At 32.7% G+C, this 19,053-nt stretch overlaps 1 protein-coding gene across 2 annotated transcripts in view; it reads right to left on the bottom strand.

The window, feature by feature from the left end:
* Positions 1 to 19,053, bottom strand: part of LOC127699183 (xanthine dehydrogenase/oxidase-like) — a 92,739-nt gene that overhangs the window by 72,799 nt on the left and 887 nt on the right. For both annotated transcript variants that reach the window (XM_052202934.1, XM_052202933.1), the window contains exons 2-3: positions 5,891 to 5,948; positions 2,677 to 2,773 (exon numbers count right to left, since the gene is read on the bottom strand). In XM_052202934.1, coding sequence (XP_052058894.1) covers positions 2,677 to 2,773; positions 5,891 to 5,948 — 155 coding nt within the window. The remainder of the gene's footprint in view (positions 1 to 2,676; positions 2,774 to 5,890; positions 5,949 to 19,053) is intronic.

The raw sequence follows: 19,053 nt of genomic DNA, 5'->3' as shown, positions 1-19,053 counted from the left end.
TCATCATGGAACACCTTTTCCACAATAAGGGGTTCATAAAGGGATGAAAATAAGTTTGAAATTTGTGTTACAATTCAAAAAGTTATCAATGTATTAATTTAAGTTGAAGTATAAAAATAAACAGAGATATGTCTCGCCTTTTTGTAATTTTGATAATGCAAATGTTGAAATTAAAATAGCAATACTTTAACATGTAAGTTATGCAAATATTCAAAGTCGATGAACCATGACTGAAGGTACATGGCTAAACAATCTCCATGGAATGAGATGTGCCAATGCTAATACAACTGCATACCAAATACCATTGACTTATCATAAGTCGTTCCCTTTAAACAAACCTAAACACAAACATTAACTTGTGAACTGTGTAATAGTTTCAAAGTCAATGAACCATGATCAGGGGTGGGACTATATAATCTCCATGGAAACAATACTTGCAAATGCCAATACATTTGCATATCAAATATCATTGACTTACCATTAGCAGTTCATCTTAAACTGATCTAATCACAAACCAATACATGTAAACTAAGCAAAAGTTTCAAAGTCAATAGACCATGACTGAGGGAGCGGGGCCATATATTCTCAATGGAAATGAGATGTGCTAATGCTTATACAACTGAACACCAATTAACATTGGCCTACCTTTAATGGTTCCCCTTGAACTGACCTAATCACAAACTAATACATGTTAACTTAGCAAAATTTTCAAAGTCTATAGACCATGACTAAGGGGGTGGAGCCAAATAATCTCCATGGAAATGAGATATGCCAATGCTTATACAACTGCATACCAAATATCATTGACCTACCACTAGTGGTTCCCCATAAATTGACCTAATCACAAACTAACACATGTAAACTATGAAAAGTTTCAAAGTCAATAGACCTTGACTGAGGGGGCGGGGCCAAATAATCTCAATGGTAATGAGATGTGCCAATGCTAATACAACTGCATACCAAATATCATTGACCTACCACTAGTGGTTCACCATGAACTAGACCTAATCACAAACTAATACATTGTTGCCGCGGCCGCTGCCGACACCGGAAACAGCATACCTATGTCTCGCTTTTTGACTCCGTCAAGGCGAGACAACAATACTAGGTCAATGTCAGAAAAATATTAACTTTTTTGTATTCGGCGCAAAACTGAGAAAGGGCTCGGTACAACCTCGCCTTTCCCCAGTTTCTCAGCCTCAAATAAAAAAGTATATATTTTTCTGAAATTGACCTAATATTGTATATATATCTATATCTTCTTTGTTCCAAAAGTCTTGTTCCGTCAGACATGATACATTTTGTGTATTGTTTTCTTTGGAATTTTTGTAGTTCTTAATCAAGTTTTAGTATTTATCAAATCAAATTCAAGAGTTTGAATAACCTCAAAAGGGATAAATTTGACAGCTAATGCAGAAAAAAACATGTACTATTAATGCTCATTTGTCACCTGTATAAATGTGTTAAAATACAAAGTGGGATACCATTCCTAAACCAACTTTTTTCTATTTATTTATTTTTAGTAACAGTGACCTTAAGCTTGACCTTTGAATGTTGACCAATAATCAATAGAATTTTCCCCAATCTCTTATAACTTCCATCTGTATAATTTTCATTATATAAAGCGAGGGAAACTCAAGCTTCCATCCAGAAACCATTTTTCCATTTTTTTTTCTCTTTTTAGAAGCAGAGACCTTGACCTTTGATCCTTCTGACCCCAAAACAATTAGACTTCTTTCCTTTTCTTATATCTTCTATCTGCATAAATTCATTCCAATTAAGAAAGGGATACTCAAGTTACCATCTGGAAACCATTTGTTTCATACACACAGACAGATGGACAAGACAATTGCTATACATGCTAATGAAATTTTTCTGGAAGATTTTTTAATGAACCATCAAAATCCCCTTATTTCCACACCTGACAAAGTTAAGAAAGACATGTGTTTTATCATTCTGTCTGTCAATCCAAGGTATGTTTGCCTGAGTGTCTAGATTATAAAAGATGAACCAAAAAGGTTGAGAAAGACTGTCAGTATTTGTTACAGTGATTTACAGTTGACGATTGTCCAAATTAAATGTTTGTAATAAACTGTTTGTATTAGTATCTGCTGTGAACAGTCTTTTGGTCATTTGTGTTGTTAAGTTGTTGTCTCACTGACATATAGCACTGATCTTTTATAATTTTAAAATAGTTAACAGAAATGACCGACACTGGAATGATTTAAATTTGATCAGTTGACAAAAGCATAAAAGTCAAAATAAAAGCAGGATCATCATAACCAATAGAAATTATATTACCAGTTTCTATTAGTGCATAACAAATCAGCTGTGGTATCAAGAATTGACCAGAGGTTAGACGCTTGTTTATTTCTTTTGTTTATTATGTTTATTTTGCTTTTCTTGCTATGGTTTCATACTTACCTGAAATCTTCTATATGTTTATTTTAAACTTTTAGGAATATTTTGGTCAATGTTGCATTTCTGATGAAAGTACCAAAATTAAACACACCAAAATAAAACATTCATTACGCAACCAGAAATTCTAACACACTACTCAAAGGGTCCTGATGTTTCTATTAATTTGGAAAGTAAAGCAATCAATTTTAAAAGTAACGGTATGTACAATAAGCAATTAGACAGTACATACAACAAAACATCACAGTTAACACTTACTTGACAGTTTTTGTGTCAGGTAGATATTTTGATACCATGACAGTACAAGCACCACACCCTCCTTCTCCACAACCAAGCTTTGTCCCCGTCAAACATACTATTATACTGTTAAGGATACTACAATTTCAACAGCTAGTAGTATTTATCCAGGTTTACATTATATATTAAATTTAAGTAAATTCTCTTTATTGTTTATCATGTCTATATCTAAGGTGGTACATAACACTACAGGGAGATAACTCTGTAAAAATCAGCTGAACGTTTTAATCACATTCCTTGTTAAGAAAATATTAAGCTTCTCAATGATTAAAATTAGTGTTTGTCAAACTGCTATATATCCAATGAAATTTTTCTGATAAAGTGTGTGGTTCCAAGTTTTTTGAAATTTTTATATTTTTGTCAAAGGGTCAAAGTAAATATTTTGTCAAAATTTTACGAAAATTAAATGAGCCAAATTAATTTTAGTCAAGGTGTTTGGTACCACCTTAAGTATAATTTTACTGTTCACATATGTGAAACCAGTGAGATCATCCTTGAGGAAGTACAGGTTCCTTTCTTTGTTATTGCTTTTTAAAACATGTAAAAACAGGCAACCAAAGAAAAAAATTATATCTGGACAGAATTTTCAAAAATCTAGGCAGAGTTTAGAGTTTATCAGATGTACACATAGATTGATCTCATACTGTGCACAAACATTTCAAATAAGCTTTTTCTCTTCCCTTAAATATGAATGATAAAAGTATATAAATTGTTGACAGAGATAGGTATCTATTGTATGTAATTTTGATAGTAAAATTGCAATAATTTAACATGATAACTATGCAAAACATCCAAAGTCAATCTCAGCCATGACTGGAGATTTAGGGCCAAATAGTATCTGTGGAACTGCATACCAAATATTGTTGACTTATAATAAGTGGTTCCCTTTAAGCTGACCTTATCACAAATTTAAACATGAAAACTATTAAAAATTCCAATGTCGATGAACCTTTAATGAAGGAGAAGGGCCATGTAATCTCCATGGAAATGAGACATGCTAATACTAATATAACTACATTCCAAATATTGTTGATCTATCATAAGTAGTTCACCTCAAACTGACCTAATCACAACTTTAACATGTAAACTATGCTAAAGTCAAAAGACAAAAGACTATGGATATGAGATGCATTAATGCTGATACAACTACATACTAATAATGATTTCCCTCAAACTGACCCAATTGGACATTTTAAGATTTGAACTAAGTTTCAAAGTCAATAAACCATGACTAACAGGGGGAGGCCTAATAAAATCCATGGTAATGAATTGTTCAACTACATACAAATAGCATTAACATACCATTAGTCAGGTTCTACTTAAACTGACATAATCACAAACTTTAACAGATTGCTGTGACTGCAGGTTGCCTAAGGATCACCTTGAAGACACCAGACATTTAAAATCGAGAATTTTTTGTAATAATGTGCATATATTTTTATTTGACAAGCATACACACATGTATTTGACAGGTATGAATGCATGTGTTTACATATCATGCATATATTTATATTAGATAAACACAAATGAAAAATAATTATGCATGATCATTCAGTTCATAAAAAGTAGGATAAAATATTCTAATCTAATTCTATGATAAAAATTGATATCAATAATCTTACAAAAGCCATGAACAATTTGTACATCACTAATATATATAGGTTATCAGATGTTCTACATTATAGATATTGATATAGTAAAATATCAGTCTCGAGCCACAATGGAAAAACTTTTTTTTAGAGAGTGAGTGCAGCAAACAAGCACAAAAGCTTCCCATTGTGTCGTTTTGTACGATATCTTTGAGTATTTAATCTGTTTATCATTCATTTATTAGTCTTTCCTCCTCTCTTAAACAGTTTTTTACACTAGACACAAGTATAAGCTTGATGATGTCTCCTAACAAACTGTGACGTCGCAGATGGGGCAATATGGGTAATGGATTTTCCATAGGCGGTAATGGTAACGTTTTCCTCTGTACTGTAGCAGTGTCCATATCGTAAACTTGGATATGCATGATGGTTCATTTCCAAGCTGAGACTTTTTCAAATATGTGGTTAAATTTTCGGGGTACGAAGTGTGATTCATTTTTCCGTATATATTAGCACACCCCGAAAATCCTTTCGTGATGTGGCTCCTGGTGGTAAAAAATCCCTTTTTTTCACACATTAAGTTCTTTGAAAATTTAATACTTTGCATACATTTAATAACTGCACAGTTTTTACACATTTATTCTATGGTCCTCTACTTTTCAAATCAACACAAATGGTTAAGCTCAGTCACTTGTTAAAAATAGAAACATGTCCAATATCACTACACAGAGATTTTTTGTTTACGCACAACTTTTGTGTTCCTCAATTTGAGGTGCATTAGGGATATTGACCCAGATAACTTCTCCTCAGACATTGTGACATCGCTGATAATGTCTGCTAACATCTCAAAATAGTGATATGAGAAATGATTAATCTAAAAACTTTCTTGACAAGACAGCAATTCAAATACACATCATACTGTAACTAAAATATCTAAGTATTATATATAATCAATAAATTGCATGACATTGACTGGATAGGATCAAAAAGAATGATCATCTCTTTGCACTATTTTGTTGGAACTATAAAAGGTAGTGATAAACCTTGGAAGATATAGATGATTGATTGATTGTTGGTTACTTAACATTCAGTGGCAATTATTTCATGTTCAGGACAAGAACATGTTAACAGTAAATACAATAGATAGGTCCTTTGATAGAGGCCACCCGGAATGAAGGTCTGGGAAATTTGGACTGCCACTAGAAAATAAGAGTATATAGGAGAAGAAAAGAAATTTTGTTGCAACAGGCCACCTATGGACCCCTCAAAGAGTTGTTGCAAGGGTTCTTTGTGTGCAAAGAGAGTGGCATTCCCTTTAACACGAGGCATCTAAATTTAACGTCCTCTTTCTGACCAGACGTGGCTGCAAACTTGTACATCCGGCACAGCCAAAAAGACACTCCACTTTGACAAGGGTTTTACTGCCGGTCAGAAGAAGACCTTAGTGATCATATTTCTATTTCCCAGTCACCCTTGGGGGGTGGAAGATATAGATATCAAATCAGTACCATAAAGGTTTTGATTGAATTCCAGGCAACAGTTACCCTAAAACTAGAGCTTTAGTGTATATTTGTTAGAAAGGATACATTTCTTTCTGAGGTAGTACAGTAATGTATAACCTGGATCAGGATCAGGATCTTGTACCTGTAATAAAAATGTAAATATGTAATTTTCTGTTTAAATATAACATGGTGGAAAAACAATTTTTGAAAAATGATAATCATATATTTCTAGTTATATCATAAAAGAAGAAGTGGGGGTATAACCCAATGAGACAGCAACCCTTCATAATAACGTAACATAGAAAGACATAATAGAAAAACAATGGCTATGCCCATCTAAGACTCCAATCTCCAATTTAATATTAGTAGAAAAAATATCATTCCAAAATCTTTGAAGTCCCTGTTTTTATTTTTTCACAACTTGCATTGTATGTATTTGGAGTGGATTTGGCCTTATTAAAAATTTTAACAGCAAAATTACTTATGCAAAAATTTTCAGATATATGTTATGAAAACTGGCAAAGACATTTTCCTATCATGTCTATTGTTGACGACAATATGTTACAGTACTTTAGAGAACTATTATTTGCTTTACATTAGCCGTCCCATTGTAAGTGTACATATGAGTCAGGAATATCAATGTTTCAGATTCTGACCTAATTTCAATCTTAACATGCTTAATATAGAAAAGAATTTCTGACTGGTAGTGGACTTTTTACCTGAGAACAACTTTACCGGTCATCAAACTTACATGATGAGTAATTAGCAGTACAGTAAAAACAAGCCTTAATTAAACAACCTGTCTAATAGCACCTGCTATCAAGGGTTAGTTAGATAGCAGACAACTGAAATTTACTTATTTCCTTGTGAATGTTTAAGCAAATTGTCTCCTGTCATTAAAAGATCTTTTTTATGTTTATTCTCATGTTTTAACTGGTTTGTTATTGAAAAAAAAAAAAAATAAAATTGAATAGATATCTGCAAAATTTCTATTAAATTGATCAAAAAATATTTGCTCTGGATACTGTCATTAGGTCATAAACAAGTTTCTGTACAAATTTCAAAAAAATTCCAAAAAGGTTTGACAAAGTTATTGATGTTTAAAAAAATTTTAACCACAGACTGAACATTTATGTTGACGACACTCACACTGACCCCGACAAAGTAATCTAGAATCACTATGTCTCACTTCCGTGACAATGATGTTAGAGGCTAAAAAAAACACCTTACAGGAGATTATCTATGAACTTCATCACGTTCATGTACCAGGTAATATATGAGCTGCGTTGGATAGAAATTGACCTTATGCAAGTGCACATATACATGTACATGTGTAAGACTTTCACTGATTTTGGAACTTTCAAATACGAAATAAATTTTGGTCTGTTTTGTTGGGTTCTTATATCAACTCAATTTTCAAACAGTTTAATACAGACTTTGCATAGAGTTTTTTTCGACCCGAAAAATGGTTAACAGATGTATTGATATTCATTTGCATAAGGTTGTTTTCTATCCGACGAAGCTCATATTGCAATCAATCATGAAAAGGATATGACAATGTACCAACCACAGTAATATATACTTGAAAATGTAGCTGTTCATTTTTATGTTTGAATAAATTTATCTTAAATTTCCCCAAAACTCTTGTTTTCTCTTTCATATGCAAGAAATATAAATACATATATATATGTAGATTGATAAATATTTAAAGATTCTTTTAACATTGTTTTTTTTTCTTAGTTTTATTTTAAAAAGTGGAGAAAACAAAAACAAATCTGGGAGAAATCAGACAATTTAAAAACAATGATGTGTAGTTTTTTCCCTTTACAATGAAATTGATCTATAATAAAATTTACACATTTTACATATAAACTGCTCGGAAGGTTAACTTATCAGGAACTGAATTACACTGTTTTTAAAATATTATAATAAAATACATTTTCGGTTGTGGAGAATTATTTTCCAAGTCAAGAATTTTAATATGTTGGATTAAATCCCATGAAGTGCTATGAGGAAGAATATGACATATATTCCACATAATAATTAAAACTTATACTTTAGTCTTAGATGTACTTGACAAAAGTCAAGATGGTTATCAAATAACACAAGAAATTGATATGCACATATAATATTAATCATTAGAGAAAGGAACTCGTCTTGTATTCAAGGCTTATAAATCGTCCAATCATTTATATCTAGATCTTTAAGAAGGAAGTTGGGTTATAGAAAATAGATAAAGGGACTTCTTTTATTTGTCAATGAACAAAATCTTTAAACAATGGATTGCCACAAATTTTCAATGGACTGCATCCCTCTGCCATCAAATTCAAGCTAGAACATGTAGAACATTGTGTAACATCTAAAGCTATTTTACAATTGTTTCAATTTTGCATAGAAAATCTAAGATAAACTGTTGACACAGAGATATGCCTCACCTGTCTGCAGAAAATTCAGAAAAAGACAATCTGATGGACAGCAACATTGCTAGTTATTTTAAAGTTGCTGGACCATGACATAAAGGGCAATGCATCAAAATGATCATCAAACTGAGATGTACTGATAGTAATGCAATTTATAGAAAAGAGGGACGAAAGATACCAGAGGGACAGCCAAACTCATAGATCCAAAACAAACTGACAATGCCTTGGCCAAAAATAAAAAGACAAACAGACAAATAATAGTACAGATGACACAACATAGAAAACCAAAGACTACCGTAAGCAACATGAACCCCACCAAAAACTGGGGGTGATCTCAGGTGCTCCGGAAGGGTAAGCAGATCCTGCTCCACATGTGGCACCCGTCGTGTTGCTTATGTTATTACAAATCTTGTAAATAGTCTAATTCGGTAAGTCACATTTGTGAAAAGGGAGGGTATTGTAGTTACGACATAAGAAACATATCCGATATCATCTGTGAAACGGTAATTCCATAACACTCAATCAACTCGTGATGGTGTCCGTAAAATTTACGAAGGGATGACTTCAACCTCACCATTTGGAACTCTTGGCTTAATAGCTTCCTTTTGAGCAGCAATCCTCTATCAAGGAAATCATGATAGGAAACACAAGCCCGGGAATATCGTATCAATTAGGAGATATATACTCCGTATGAAGGCGCTGCTGGAATGTTGCTACATAGAAATGGAAAGTTCACAATTGGGAAGCTGAAATCATCTCTTTTGTCGTAAAGTTTTGTTTTCAACCGACCCTCATTGTCAATTTCAAGATGTAAGTCAAGATATGAGGCAGACTTAACTGTATCTGTCATGTCTGTAGTATCCTTTATCTCTAGTTCGATGGGATAGATTCGTTCAACATAGTCACCAAATTTTGTATTATTAAGTGAGAGAACTTCATCTATATAGCGGAACATAGAGTTAAAGGATATTGCTAATTTCTTATCTTTCTTTCTAAGAAGTTCCTGTATGAAGTCAGCCTCATAATAATAAAGAAACAAGTCGGCAAGAAGAGGGGCACAATTGGTTCCCATTGGAATTTTGACAGTCTGTTGAAAAACATATCCTCCAAATGAAACAAATATGTTGTCAATCAAGAAATCAAGCATCTTGATAATGTCAGTTTCAGAGAATTTTTTGTTTGAATCAGAGTGATTCTTTACAAAGTAGGATTTATCCCTCCCCAAGACAAGATACTTGAATCTGCGTTCGCCATTCTTTTTAATGAAACAAAGTAATACCAACTCTTTCAATTTGTCTTTTAGTTTGGAATGGGGAATACTTGTGTAAAGTGTAGAAAAGTCAAATGTTTTAATACTATTGTAAGATTTGAGAGTCTTAAATTGTATGTACTCTAAAAGATCTTTGGAATTTTTTAGTATCCACATCTGATTAACGCCACCTCTAGAATAGGCAGTTTCACAATAACTTTGGAGCCCAGCTTTGATTGCTGATAAAATAGATGTTAATAATTTAGAAAGAGGTTTCGTGGAGCACTTGGAAGACCCAGCAATATACCGTTGTTTGTAAGGATTATTATGTAGTTTAGGTATCCAATACAGTGATGGAAGATCCAGTTCTTCATCTTTGGTTGAAATTCCAAAGGAACATAGAACAGACCTATGATTATCCAGGATTTCCTCTTAGGTAAGTGTCGTGAGGGTATATGTTGAGTTTCCAAGTGAATTGTCAGTACCTAATTCATTTATCAAGCAATCTATGTAATGATATTTACACACAAAAACGATGTTGTTTGGGGCTTTATATGACTGGTCAATAACATATTTGTCATGGAGGTAAGACAAGTGTTTTGCAACATTTGGGTCTTTAAAAATTGACGTAGCGTGGGTATTGAAAATTTCATCAGTAGTTCCTATCAAACTACTGTAAATTCAGAAATTATTGTGTACAGAAGTCATTTATTATTGGGATATTTGAAGAATGAACAAAATTGTGAGGTTAATTTTTACAATTTCAGGAAAATTTGCGTATAGACAAATGTATCAGATAAAAGATTACGAATTCTTATTTTTGCGATATTCACCCAGTCGCATTATTCGCAATAATTTTTGAAATTTACAGTGACTTAAACATTGAAAATTGCTTATTAATTCAAAGTCGCTGGACAATGACCTAACATGCCTAAGGAGCAGGGCTTCGAAATAGTCATCAAACTGATATGTACTGATAGTAATGCAACTTCATAGAAAATATCATTGATCTATCACAAGTAGTTTCTATCAAACTAACTTTAACAGAAAACTTATCATTGAAAATTGCTTATTAATTGAAAGTCCCTGGACCATGACCTAGGGGCCTCAAAATAGTCATCACACTGATATGTACTAATAGTACCGTTGTGCGAATTTATAGAAAATATCATTGATCTATCACAAGTATAGTACATATCAAACTGACTAGATAAGGGTGAAGGTTTGGTACCATTAAAACGTTTAAACCCGCTGCAATTTTTTGCATCTGTCCTAAATAGATATAGGAAGATGTTGTATGAGTGCCAATGAGACAACTCTCCATCCAAGTTACAATTTATAAAAGTAAACCATTATAGGTCAAGGTACGGCCTTCAACACGGAGCATTGGCTCACACCGAACAGCAAGCTATAAAGGGCCCCAAAAAATTACTAGTGTAAAGCCATTCAAATGGAAAAACCAACGGTCTAATCTATATAAATAATAAAAACGAGAAACGAGAAACACGTATGAACTACATAAACAGACGACAACTACTTTAATCAGATTCCTGACTTAGGACAGGTGCAAACATTTGCAGCTGGATTAAACGTTTTAATGGTACCAAACCTTCTCCTTTTTCTGAAACAATAGTATAACATCGCAACATAGATAAACACACCATAAAATATCAATTGGAAGGCTTAACTCAATCAAAAAACGTAAATTAACACACAATGAACGAATAAATTTGACCTGTGACACCTGAATGCAAATACAGTTAATAAAAAATTACAAGGGATAAATAATTAAAGTTAAAAGTAAATAAACAGGTTTAAACAAAGTTAAAGTATGATATGACTGTGAAATTTCAAACAATTTTTAGAAATTCATCACTTTTGAAGAAACCTGCGTCATATTATACACAGGTAAATGAAAATAATTTTGTTGTTAAGTATACTTCTTCTTCTGTGTGTATAAAATCTTCCGTTTAGGAATACCAAGAAATTTCTTTAATATCAATAAAACTAATCTAACACTTGGTACATATGGGGTGAATATCAACAATAAAAATATACAATTAGTGCTAGATAAAACTTCCTGTACAGATCAAGAACAGCATCTAAGGAAAAATGAAATAATTTTGATGTTCATAGTACGAAGAAGTGAAAATTTGTAGTAAGTTAAATACCAAGATCCATGTAAACATTAAATAACAAAAAAGCATTACAAATAGTATAAACAGGTCAAATAAATAAGAAAGTACGATTTGAGAGTACTCGCAGTTACTGACAGCAAGTTAAAAGCCAAAACAATTAATAATAAAAAATCATGCATCAGAGACTAAGTCAGGAATCTGATGTTCAGTAGTTGTCGTTTGTTGATGTGGTTCATAAGTGTTTCTCGTTTCTCGTTTTTTATATAGATTAGACCGCTGGTTTTCCCGTTTGAATGGTTTTACACTAGTAATTTTTGGGGCCCTTTATAGCTTGCTGTTCGGTGTGAGCCAAAGCTCCGTGTTGAAGACCGTACTTTGACCTATAATGGTTTACTTTTATAAATTTTGACTTGGATGGAGAGTTGTCTCATTGGCACTCATACCACATCTTCTTATATCTAATTAAGCAGAAAACTTAACAATTGTTGATGCAGCAGACGCCGCCACTGGAAAAAAGAAACACCTATATATATGTATCGCAGGCAAGACAAACACTATAGGGACCTCATCAAGAATCAATGAACAATCAAGAGATCGGCATCAGAAAGAAACTTCAAAACAACACAGAAACTAATATGTATTGTTATTGAGCAAACTGGCATTATAATCTAATCGCTATAAATTATATGTGAAAAAAAAACCATAAAAACAAAAATTTTACTGCAAAATCATGACCAAACCATATTTACTAGGGCCATAAGTTTTGTATTTTCTTTGATCCTAATGACTGGTAGGTAAGTAAGTCTAGAACTCTGTAAATGAGTTATTATTTCGTCATTTTTTTCTTTGAATTTATAAAACATAAGCTGCTATCCTCTGCATTGTCTAACCATGGTAACGTGTGTGACATAAGCCAAACAAAATTGTACATTAGATTTTTGTTATTAATGGATTGTTGTATACATATATATCTAAAAAAATCTTTATGGAATTTCTGAATGTTTAATAAAAGCTGTTCTATATAAAAATAAGGAGATGTGGTATGATTGCCAATGAGAAAACTATCCACCAAAGTTTAAATGAATTGGATGTTAGCAATTATAGGCAACCGTACAGCCTTCAACAATGAGAAAAATCCATACCGTATAGTCAGCTATAAAAGGCCCCGACATGAAAAATATGAAACAATTGAATTGAGAAAACTAAAAGGCCTAATTTCTAACAAAATAATTTACAAAAAACAAATATGACAGAAATGAACCAACAACAACCACTGAACTACAGGCTGCTGACTTGGGACAGGAACATAAAGAATGTACATAACAGGGATATTGGTCTTATCTCTCAACAGGCACATCTAGAGGGCCATTGTTTTAACAATATTTCATTCATTTCAGTTTCATAATTTACATGTATTTGACAATTAAATGGATTTGACCCAAATGTTCTATTTATCATGTTTTTATAGTAATACTAGTAGCTATGTTTTATGGAGGTTGGCAGTATAGTAGTTTTTTCCACAATTCCCTGACCACATGCACACCTTCAATATATGTACAAAAAGCCAGCAAAGTGAAAACTTCCTAGCATTCAAACTGTAGGAGGAGTTATCCGGTAATGCTATGCACCTCTTATGCAAGTATATACTCCAAAAATGACAAAGTTCAACTACATCCCAAAAGAGCAAATACTAATAAAAATCAAAACCCTGACCACATGCACACCTTCAATATATGAACAAACAGCAAGCAACATGAAAACGTCCTAGCATTCAAACTGTAGGAGGAGTTTTCTGGAAACTCTATGCACCTCTTATGCAAGTAAATACTCCAAAAAATGACAAAGTTCAACTATCTCCCAAAAGAGCAAATATTAATAAAAATCAAAACCCTGACCACATGCACACTTTCAATATATGTACAAAAAGCCAGCAAAGTGAAAACTTCTTAGCATTCAAACTGTAGGAGGAGTTATCTGGAAACACTATGCACCTCTTATGCAAGTACTGTGGATTCATAATTATTCGTTGGATACCAATTTTCGTGGGTTTCGTGGGTAAAGATGAACCACGAATTTAAATGTTCAACGAATAACAAATTTTCTATAGGCTTTGCATGCAGTGATTGGCAAAACCACGAAATCAAATATCCACGAAAACGCAAGTTTTCCTCAATCAACGAAAATTGATACCCACGAAAATAAATGAATCCACAGTATATACTCCAAAAATGACAAAGTTCAACTATCTCCCGAAAGAGCAAATATCAATAAAAATAAAATAAAAATAAAAAACAGATGGAAGGACGGTAAGACGAACGGACAGACAGGGGTAAAACAATATGCCCCCAACTTTTAGTTGCAAGGGCATAAAAAGTAAGCAAAAGCTTGAAAAATTATCCCAATTTAAAAATTGTTTTCCACAGAATGATGCATTAATTAATTTATCATTAAGACAGATGTCAACATTTTTATGTTACCTAATTAAATTTCTTTGTTTTTAGGATAAGGGAGTTCATGTTTTTGTTCTGACTTACAAAATAAAAAATTATTTTTATATTTAAAATAAATGTTTGAGCTAATGCAGAATTCAAATAAATTGTATGTTGGCACAGTTGCCCTCTAGATGTCGTTCAGTTATTTTTAGGTCTTTCCACTTTTCCGTGGAAAGACCTATTGATTTTGTTCTGATTATTATTTTTTTTTTCTTCCGCCTAATTTTTTTTTTCTTTCGCTGTTTGGTTCTTTCGCTGTTTGGTTATTTCGCAAGATGTCGATTTGATATTTGGTATATGATATCGAACAGTTTATGAGCTTTCAAATCTGACCCTGCTTAACCGAATACTTTTCTTTGTAAGAGTTATTTCCCCGAACACTGTTTTTCTTGTGTTTGCTACTTCTTCGCAACCGTTAAAGATTACGACAAATTTATTTTACCAAATTGCTCGCTATATCTTCAGGATGTTGAGTTTGGTTTTCACCGAAGCAGTCCGGAGACTCCATATGAGAGTTATTTCCCCTTATGCATTTGATATAAGTGATATGCATTTCTAACTGGTAAACCATCAGTAATAGAGACCTAGGGTCTTTTGATTTGAGGTCCTTGGTCCAAAAAAAAAGAAAATTAGGTCAAGGTCAAAGCTCAAGGTCATATACTAAAATTTGATTTTGGCTTATTTTTACCTTTTTTCAAAAATTGTATAATAATCGACAAATTATTTTTACTAAATTATTAGTTGCGACATGTCGTAACACATACATTATGGTAGAAAGGGTACGCTAACATTAAATAGGAGTTTTCTCCCCCCTTATATTTAAAATAACGCATATGGTGATATAACTCATTAACCATATATAATTAAGACGAAGGGTCTTTTGATTTGTGGTCCTTGGTTTTTGACCTTGAAATTGAGCTCAAGGTCATTGGTAAATTTGACGTTCTAGATACTGACCTTTGCTTTTACCTCATAAGTATACCTGATAAAGTCATGGGACTTTTTTCATTATCATTTGACGTTGGAAAGCCAACCGGAAATGACCTTGTGTAAACTGGAAGTAGCTATTTTTTGTACATATTTAATGTAAAAGTATATCGAACGATATATTTTTGGAATCAGTGTCAATTGAACTATCAAATTATACCGGAAGTATCATTTTTCAAACCGGAAGTCTCAAATTATCTTCCTTATTTAATTTTTTTTATATAGAAACAATATATTTTTGGAATTAGTGTACAATAAGCCATCATTTGACGCTTGAAATGACATTTTAAACCGAATTTTAATATTTTTATTTCAAAATAATCTTTACTGGTGGAAAGACCTTCAATTGTTCTCTGAACAATTGGTTTTTAATTTGTTATTGTGTTGCTACATGTATCTCACTGAATGACTGATGTTTACCCAACAGCTCCTTTTATTAATACTTATAAACAAAATGATAAGCATATTGAGAAAAATAATGCATGTAAATGATGATAATGTATACAAAATGTTATTTTATTGAACATGTTAAATGGCATACTGTATTATAACCCCAAAAAGATAATGCTTGAGGGGAAAATAAAGAAAATGTTAAAAACGTTTGGAAGTCACGTACATGACATAAGAGTTTAATTTTTACTTCTAAAATCAATGTACTTATTAATTATTATTAAAAGTACATAAGTTTTAGAAGTCAACAATTAAACTCTTATGTAAATGATCTGTGATTATAACATTTTCTATTTTATTTTCTTGAGCATTAACTTTTTGGTGGTTAAAAAACAGGATTCTATATTTTCATAATAGAATAACATTCATTTATTCATTTTCATGTGCTGTTTTTCTCAATGCATGTATGCTTTTTAGTTTTTAAAGTGATTTTTAAGATTCAGTGTTGAATTATGATAACATTTTGAATTTCCATGCATTAAGATTTTGTAACAACTTAAACGATGACAACATTTGTTAAATTTGTGATTAAAAACGTTTCTCTGTTAAATGATAGACTGCCAGGCAAGTTTGACTTATTCATAGAAAAAGACAAATAACAATCCACATAAGATGTGCACTAAACAGAAAATTAAATGTTGTGCAACATGAACACCAAGAAATACATAGGTTGAACTCAAGTGCTCCAGAAGGGTATATGTAAGCAATTTCTGCACCACTAGAGGCAATCAGCATGTGCTCTTGGCTAGTAAACACTAGATGGCTACAACATGTAGAAAATAACCTTTATAATCAGTGACAAAGATATTCCATATCAGTCAGTGGAATCATGATGGCAGACATAAAACTTTAGAAAGAAAGGTTTGAACTTTACCATTAATAATCCTAGGTCAATTCCTCTACTTCAACCATAACGTTGCCACCATCAATAAAATGATTATTATGCCACTTTTGGATGCGCATGTAAATATTTAATAAGAAAAAAAATGTGCAATACATTCTATATACAGTGAAGTGGTCTAGATTGTCTCATGTAAGTGAGTCTTGAAACATCCTGGGAGGTGGTCTAGATCGTCTCATGTAAGTGAGTCTTGAAACATCCTGGGAGGTGGTCTAGATCGTCTCATGTAAGTGAGTCTTGAAACATCCTGGGAGGTGGTCTAGATCGTCTCATGTAAGTGAGTCTTGAAACATCCTGGGAGGTGGTCTAGATCGTCTCATGTAAGTGAGTCTTGAAACATCCTGGGAGGTGGTCTAGATTGTCTCATGTAAGTGAGTCTTGAAACATCCTGGGAGGTGGTCTAGATTGTCTCATGTAAGTGAGTCTTGAAACATCCTGGGAGGTGGTCTAGATCGTCTCATGTAAGTGAGTCTTGAAACATCCTGGGAGGTGGTCTAGATTGTCTCATGTAAGTGAGTCTTGAAACATCCTGGGAGGTGGTCTAGATCGTCTCATGTAAGTGAGTCTTGAAACATCCTGGGAGGTGGTCTAGATTATGTAAGTGAGTCTTGAAACATCCTGGGAGGTGGTCTAGATCGTCTCATGTAAGTGAGTCTTGAAGCATTCAAGACTACCTGCACTGGTGGCGGTAAGTGGAAGTGCGTTCCAGTCTCTAATTGTTCTTTCCTCACTTCTGTTCTACACAATGGTACTAGTACTAGTATGTTTATGTTACTGGATAGTCTGTCTGGTGGAGTGAGAATGTTTTCTGTGTTTTTTATCTTTACAGGTTTTCCATTCAAGTTGGTTAACCATGTCACTTAAACAGATGAGGTGTTGTGATATCTGTTAGTGGCGTTATCTTGCTGCTCTTCTTTGTACCATTTGAAGCAGGAGTTTGTTATTTTGCTGTGCATGCATTCTCCAAGGTTGGTACCGGTCTAACAGGAGATTTGCATGCAGTTTCCTTTATGGTGGTGTTGTTGATATTGAGGTTCCGTTTCAGAAATACATTGGTCTTTTTTGCCTTGTTGCATATGTTTTTGATATGTTTGTTCCATTTCATGTCTGAACTGATGGTACAACCTAGATATATTGCAGACTTTACAGATTGAGGGGTGTGGTCAAGCAGTGTGTAATCTCACAATAGGTTTGTGTTTTCTTAAAATTGTTAGTACATTGCATTTATCGGGATGAAAGGCCATTTTCCATTTTGTGTCCCAGATTACCAGTTTATTGAGATCTGCTTATAAGTTGTCACTGTCTGTGTCTTATGCGACGGTAAGATAGACATTTGTACTATGGTAAAGTGGGCAAAGAGTCTAACCCTTGATCCATTTGTTGGTTTTCCCTCCAATGCCACAGTAATCCAGTGTGTGTATTAGTAGGCTGTGACCGACTTTATCGACTTTATCAACTTTATCGACTTTATCAACTTTATCAATTTGAGATTAATACATGAAAAGACTTGAAACTTCTGGTAGCATTAAACAATAACTTGAGTTTTTTAGCTTCCAAAAACTACCTTTTTTTACTTGTAACTTTCAATCTACACTAGTAACTATATAAAATTATTCTGTAAATTATGTTTCAAAGATGAATTAATATACATGTAGATTAATCAGATGTAATTGTTTTAAAGAAAAGATAAAAATAAAGACCTGCGCCTTAAGCGCATGATACGCCCGTCGCCCTTTTAGCTCATCTGTATACTTTAAATAAAATTCTATAGCCGTCCAAAGTGTGAAAAATGGACAGTTTTCAACGATTTTTGAACAAATAAAGTTCCATAATACAGCAATGTCATATTAGAAATTTATGAAAACCAAAAGGGAGCTTATTTCAATAGATATAAACAAGTAACCAAAGTTTCATGAAAACTGCTCATAGCTTTTAAGAGTTATTGTCCGAAAACTGGAAAATCCCCCCTTTTTTATGAATAAAGTCCCAATACTCCAAAACATAAAATCAGATTTTTTTTACAAATCAAACATGTTTGTCAAAAGGGAACTTATGTCAATATTATACATTTATATATATAAACAATTCACCAAAGTTTCATGAAAATTGTTCAAATCTTTTTTGAGTTATAGTCAGAAAACTGGAAAATCACTCATCTTTTACAAATAAAATCCCACAACTAGCATACTAGGAAAATTAAAATCTAAAATTTATGAAAATCAAAATGGAGCTTACCATGCTTACGTCAATAGATATAAACATTAACAATTCACCAAAGTTTTATGAAAATTAGTGAAAGCATTTTTGAGTTTAATACAATTGTCCAAAGTGTTGATGACGGACGGACAGACAGACAACGATACCATAAAACGTCCTATCTTTAAAGATGGGCGTATAATAATAAAATCTGTATAAATAAAAGAATGCAAGTGGGATCACAATTATCAGTGATGCACTTGATACAATACACAAAATTTAACATGTTATTCATCTGACCTCATCTTAATGCAATAAAGTTTATATAATATTTGAACCCCTATTTTAATTTTTAAAAATCTTTAAATGTACCTTTAATTCTATGCACATTTTAGCACATTTTTTGAATGCCTT

This window comes from Mytilus californianus, unplaced genomic scaffold (assembly GCF_021869535.1).
Source record: "Mytilus californianus isolate M0D057914Y unplaced genomic scaffold, xbMytCali1.0.p SCAF_4, whole genome shotgun sequence".
Lineage (NCBI taxonomy): Eukaryota > Metazoa > Mollusca > Bivalvia > Mytilida > Mytilidae > Mytilus > Mytilus californianus.
This window is presented reverse-complemented; position numbering and strand designations above follow the sequence as displayed.